Consider the following 6,612-nt stretch of genomic DNA (forward strand, 5'->3'; position numbering starts at 1 on the left):
GCCCGCCACCGCCCCCCGCCTGCGGCCCGACGACGTCTTCATCGCGGTCAAGACCACCCGGAAGAACCACGGGCCGCGCCTGGGGCTGCTGCTGCGCACCTGGATCTCCCGGGCCCGACGGCAGGTGGGCCCCGTCCCGAGACCCCGCGGACCCCGGGACCCCCGACCCCGGCACCCTCCCATGCCCCGAGATCCCAGCTCCCCGGATTCCTGACCTTGGGACCCCGGGGCCCGGGACCTCCCTCATCCCTAGTCCCGGTACAGCCGCCCCCGGACTCCGCCCTCAGGACCTCCACCGCCGGGATCCTCCACCCGGGACTCCTACCCCGGCATCCTTGCCTTGGGACCCCGCGCCCTCATCCCCAAACTGGCAACCCCGTCCTGGACCCCACCCAGGATAACCACCCCCAGGACCCCCTACCCACTGCTGTGTCTCTAGCATGGCAGTCAGGCCGCAGGCCTGAGTATGCAGAGACCCAGGACCCTCAGTGCCCACCCTTTCCTGTCCTTTTTCGGGCTCCAGGCTTGGGTGGGTTTTCCCAGCTGACACTGGGCTGAGAGCACAGAAACTCCTCCAGCAAGAGCAAGCCTGGCCCTAGCAGCACTGGGGATGCTGAGGGCACTAGCAGGCTGTCACTGGAACACCGCCCTCCCTTCTCCTGGACCCCATCCCGTCCAAGCACACCTTTGCCTCTCCAGCTTCACGCTTGCTCACAGGGCCAAAGCCCTGCCAGGCCCAGAGTCCCTGGGAGGTGCCTCTTGAAACCTCACAGGCTATTTCTCTATAGACATTCATCTTTACCGACGGGGATGACCCTGAGCTACAGCTCCAGGAAGGTGAGTGCCCTCCCCAGCCCAGCCCTGCCGGCGTGTCCGAGGGTTTCCTTCTCAGCTATCCCTTGGTTCAGTGCCACATGGACCCCTGCTGTGTATAAAGGCCCGGGGTGGGGGGTTGTTAAGGCACCTGCCCAAGATTATGCAGCTGGTAGAGGACAGAACCTGGAGTCATGTCCCCTGAATGTGGGCCAGCAGGGAACCATCCTTTCCAGTCCTGCCCAGAGCAGTGTGGTCCCGCCCCAGTCCTATTTCCTGGTGGGTTTTCTCCCATGAGATTCCAAGTGGTTCTCATCTATCCAGACTTCGGAGGGCAGCAACAGGATTAGCTGAAGGAGGTCAAGACAGAGCTGTGATTGGGTCCGACTTCCGGGCCTTGAACAGGACAGGCCCTGTGCTGACCAGCCAGCCGCATTTTGCCCGACTTCAGTGGGTTGGGCTGGCAGCAGGCCTGACCCCAGCCCTCATGCTTCCGTCTCTCCAATGGGCAGGCAGCCATGTCGTCAACACCAACTGCTCGGCCGTGCACACACGCCAGGCTCTGTGCTGCAAGATGTCAGTGGAATACGACAAGTTCATTGAGTCTGGACGCAAGTATGTGGTGGCCACGCCCATGCCCCCTGGAGACCCCAGGGCTGAGTGAGAGTCTGGGCCCCCACCTGGGCCAGGGGCTCCCCCACCCCCACCCCCTGGGCCCGGCTCGCTCCAGAGACTGCACGTTCCCAGGTGGTTCTGCCATGTGGACGATGACAACTACGTAAACCCCGAAGGCCTGCTGCAGCTGCTGTCCACCTTCTCACCCAGCCAGGACGTCTACCTGGGGCGGCCCAGCCTAGACCACCCCATCGAGGCTACCGAGAGGGTCCAAGGAGGTGGAACTGTGAGTGCTGGGGCCGGGGAGGGGCCACTGAGAACATGGAGACCCCAGCAGGGAAGGGCTGGGACAGGTGCCCGATCCACCCAGATGCAGTGTTTCAGGAACTGGGATAAGTGAGGTGGGGCTGCGGGAGGGGCTGGGGCCACAGACAGCTGGGCTGTGGAAGCCCCGGTGCCCTTGTGCCCTGGGAAGCTTTTGCCTATTGACCAGGGAGTCATTAAGGAGCAGCTTGGGGACGACCCTTGGAGTGCCCAGATGAAGAGTTGGGGTGAAGAGACCTGACTGATGGCTCTCTTCCCTTCAGGTGACCACGGTCAAGTTCTGGTTTGCTACCGGTGGGGCTGGGTTCTGCTTGAGCAGAGGCCTTGCACTCAAGATGAGCCCATGGGCCAGGTGAGTGAAGGCCAGGCAGGCGCTGGCTGCCGCAGGTGGAGCTGCCCAGGGCTGGGGAGGCGCTGACCTGTCCCCGCTCCGCTCCCCAGCCTGGGCAGTTTCATGAGCACAGCCGAGCGGGTGCGGCTGCCAGACGACTGCACGGTGGGCTACATTGTGGAGGGGCTGCTGGGCGCCCGCCTGCTGCACAGCTCGCTGTTCCACTCCCACCTGGAAAGCCTGCAGAGGCTGCCGCCTGACACCTTGCTGCAGCAGGTAGGCATGCTGGGCCCCTGCTGCCTCCGCAGGTGTCCCTGACTTGGGCCTCTGCCCCTACCTGGCTCCCCAGCCCCCAGATGGGCTCCTGGCTGAACAAGGGTTCAGGACGGGGGTGGGTTCCAGTGCTGCGGCAAAGTTGCCGTGGACTCTGGACCCTGGCTGCTGTGACCCAGGGTCCTGGCTGTAGGGGGCTCCCAGGCTCACGTGGGGGCTCTTTTGTAAAGAACAGCTGCTGTGCCTTCCCAGGCGGGTGGGCCCAGTACACCCAGGCCATGGGCAGTGGTTCAGGGGTGACAGGAGTCACAGACCTGGCCCAGGGAGGGGGATCAGCTTTGGGCAGAGGGTTAGGGACCTCTCGCCCCTACGTGCACCAGCCACCTCCCTGAGGTATCTTCTGTGCCAGCGACGCTTCTCAGCCCCCATCACACTTCAGTGCTCTTCCTGAGCCTGCCCTGAGAGCGCTGAGTGGGGAGCGCTAGGGAAACAGGAGGCCGAGTGGTATCTCCTGTGAAGGATGGGGTAGGAGGCACTGGCCCAGAGAGTGACTCTCCTTCCTCCTCTCTCCCAGGTCACCTTGAGCTACGGGGGTCCTGAGAACCCACATAATGTGGTGAACGTGGCCGGAGGCTTCAGCCTGCAGCAGGACCCCACGCGGTGAGCCGGCAGTGGGGAGGAGTGCTGGGGCCAGCCCACCCCTCTTGCAGCCTGACTCCCACTTCCCTCCCAGGTTTAAGTCCGTCCACTGCCTTCTTTACCCGGACACGGACTGGTGTCCTGTGCAGAAGCAGAGTGACCTCGCCTCTCGGTGAACCTCGACGTCCGACCCAAATATGCCTCTGGCTCTGCCCCGGGTGCAAGTGGGTGACGCCTGCCTGAGGGAGCAGGAGCAGTGCTTTCCCCTCCTGGGCTCCATGCGGCCACTGTCACAGCCTCATCCAGGGAGATAAGGGCGCCTAGCAAATCCTCCAGCTGGCTTGGAGGCCTCCCCACAGCCCCGGGCAGGCCCGGGTGACCCAGCACTGTGGGAGAGGAGGACAGCGCTGTGTGCCTGCCCAGGGTCCCAGCCCCAGCTCTCACAGGAAGGGTCTCACCCTAGGGTCTGGGGGCCCGGGAGGGGGCTGACATCTGACTCCCAGGGCTCCATCCTGCTTCCCTCACCTGTTGGAGAGGGGACTCCAGGCCAGGGTCGAGTGTGAGATGCTGCAGCTTAGCAAAGGTGACTGCAGATGCTTTACCCTCCGTTCTCTTGAGAAGCCGCCCTCCCCACACCAGGCTTTGGAGCCCAGACAGGGCCTGTTTCCGAGCGGAGCCGCACTCAAGGATGCAGGCCCTCTGGCTGGCTGTGCTCTTGGACACAGCTTACTGCTGGCCAGGGCATCTCCATTCAGAGGCCACCTTCTTGGGGGCCGTCGGCCAAGGGGTTCTTACTGAGGGAACTTGAACTTCTCTCCACTCTGACTCATTGCTCAGTCTGGTTCTCCCTTCCTCCACCCTTGGCCCTAAGTCCATGAAACAGCAGGAGCCTTTTGTGTGGGGCCCTCTCTGCAGTGAGGCATCCCCATCCCACCAGCTGACCCACCTTGACCTTGACGGTGCCTTTCCATGGGAGGAGGAAACAGAACAAGGGGAGCCAGCGCCTGCCTTCTGGCCTCTAGCTCTGCTACTGCAACGAGTGAATAAAGCCTTGATTGTTACTCTCTGTCAGTCATTGTCATAATTAACCAGTGGCACCTGGCAGCTCAGCTCCGGATAGGGCCACACAGCATCCAGCTCCTCCCCCTGAAGACTCTGCCCCAGACCAGCTCCACGCCAGGCAGATCTGCGTTCCTTACCGCACTGCCAGTGCAGCCAAGCCTTAAACTGCCCACTGGGCTCTTCAGTGTGAGTTGAAGAGTATGTGGCGGGGGGCCTGCAGGGAATGATGGAAACATGATAGAACTTGCCCCAGGAGGCAGACGGCCTGAGTGTCATGCTTGCTTTTTCAGCACTGTGGAAGCATTGTGTGTGCGTGCATGCACAGACGTGGACACGTGTGTGTGCATGGGGGAGCACATGTGTGCGTGCGTGTATGTGGGAATTGCTGTGTAAACGTATGCATGTGGGTACGAACGTGTGTGGCTGTGTACGTGTGGGCAGGTGTGGGGGGGTGGGGCTGGCCGGCAATACCCAGTAAGCAGGTTGGAGTCAGCATGGGCTGAGTGGTCAGACCGAGGTCCCTTGGAGAGGAGTTTATGGCAGGTCACCAGGAACTGTCCATGCTCAGCAGTCACCTCCCCTCACATTCCCAGATGTGAATGTGTAACAGCCCCCCAGACCGCAGCCCATTGAGGCATCCACACGGCACAGACCCAGGACACCATCAGTTGGACCAAATTGCCCCTCCCCCAGCTGGAGCCGCGCTCGACCACGTCGGAGGCACAGACTCCTCCCTCACCAGGTCCAGAGAAATAGTCACCCCCATCCCCCCAGCACCCTCTCACTGTTGTGGCCTCTCCCGTTGCAGAGCACAGGTTCCGAACGCACAGGCTCAGCAGCCATGGCTCATGGGCCCAGCCGCTCTGCGGCATGTGGGATCCTCCCGGACTGGGGCACGAACCCGTGTCCCCTGCATTGACAGGCGGACTCTCAACCACTGCGCCACCGGGGAAGCCCCTCCATCTAACATTTTTTTGGACAACTATTTACTCAGCATCAGTCCATCCCATGTAATTGCATGCCAGGCACTGAGCAAGCACAGAGGAATGATGACCTGCAAAATGGACCAGCTCCCCAGGGCTGGGGAGAGTTGGGGTGTATGGGGCATAACCACTGATGGGTATGGGCTCACTTTGAGGGGATGAAAAGTCAATCCTCGTTATTTGCAGACTCTGTGTTTCCAAATTCACCCACATGATAAAACTTATTTGTAACCCCAAAATCAGCACCTATTTTCCTGGTCATTCTCAGACACGCAAACAAGTTGCCAGACGTGCCCATCCCCAGCTGAGGCTTAACTAGGTGAGGCTTGGCCCCAGAGACTCCGAGAACATGGAAACAGTAGGGGGCAGTGCAGAGTAAAGCAAGAAACCCAGTGGGAATTAACTTCATTCTGGAATTAGATTATGGTGATGGTTACACAATTCTGTGTAATTAAAAAAAAACTAGTGAATTATACATTTCAAAACTGTACACTTTTTGATGTGTGAGTGATGTTTCAATAAAGATGTTATTTAAAAAGTAGCCAAGATGAAATTAAAAATTGAAATAGCCCTATATTTATTACATAATTTGAATTGAACAAAAACATTCCCATAAAGAAATCTCCAGGATCAAACGGTTTCATTGGTGAATTCTATCAAACATGCAGGGAAGGGATAACAATCTTACACACAGTCTTCCAGAAAATAGATGAGGACATTTTCCAATTCGTCTTATGAGGCCAGCATTACTCTGGTACCAAAATCAGCAAACACATTACCAAAAAAGACTGACCAGCTGAATCTAAACTTTATATGGAAATGCTAAACACATAGAATATAAAAAGCAACCTTGGGGCTTCCCTGGTGGCGCAGTGGTTGAGAGTCCGCCTGCCGATGCAGGGGACACGGGTTCGTGCCCCGGTCCAGGAAGATCCCACATGCCGCGGAACAGCTGCGCCCGTGAGGCATGGCCGCTGAGCCTGCGTGTCTGGAGCCTGTTGCTCCGCAACGGGAGAGGCCACAACAGTGAGAGGCCCAAGTACCGCAAAAAAAAAAAAAAAAACGAACAAAAAGCAACCTAGAAAAAGAACAAAGTTGAAGGACTTACACAGCCTGACTTCAAGACCTACTATGAAGTGCTGAAAAATTAATCTGTAGGGACTTCCCTGGTGGCGCAGTGGTTAAGAACCCGCCTGCCAGTGCAGGGGACACGGGTTCGAGCCCTGGTCTGGGAAGATCCCAGATGCCACGGAGAAACTAAGCCCGTGAGCCACAACTACTGAGCCTGCACTCTAGAGCTCGTAAACCACAACTACTGAAGCCCACGCGCCTAGAGTCCATGCTCCGCAACAAGAGAAGCCACTGCAATGAGAAGCCTGCACATTGCAACGAATAGTAGCCCCCACTCGTCACAACTAGAGAAAGCCCACGTGTGGCAACAAAGACCCAACACAGCCAAAAATAAATTAAATAAAATTTTAAAAACATTAAAAAAAAATGCTATCCCTTAAGGAGTTGTCTTGTTGATGATGGGAGAATGTTGGTCTTTACTGTTGAGCAGGTATTCCTGCT

The 6,612-nt window shown here is 58.4% G+C and overlaps 1 protein-coding gene across 1 annotated transcript; it reads left to right on the top strand.

The window, feature by feature from the left end:
- Position 1: 1 nt before the first annotated feature.
- On the top strand, positions 2–3,171 carry RFNG (RFNG O-fucosylpeptide 3-beta-N-acetylglucosaminyltransferase; the record flags this gene model as incomplete). The annotated part of the gene is made up of 8 exons (XM_007462380.1): positions 2–124; positions 789–837; positions 1,326–1,428; positions 1,561–1,714; positions 2,016–2,104; positions 2,194–2,359; positions 2,931–3,016; positions 3,090–3,171. Coding segments are annotated over 8 exons (852 nt in total), but the record flags the coding sequence as incomplete, so codon positions are not given.
- Positions 3,172–6,612: the final 3,441 nt, after the last annotated feature.

Source organism: Lipotes vexillifer, unplaced genomic scaffold (assembly GCF_000442215.2).
Source record: "Lipotes vexillifer unplaced genomic scaffold, Lipotes_vexillifer_v1.1 scaffold1691, whole genome shotgun sequence".
In the NCBI taxonomy this organism is placed as follows: domain Eukaryota; kingdom Metazoa; phylum Chordata; class Mammalia; order Artiodactyla; family Lipotidae; genus Lipotes; species Lipotes vexillifer.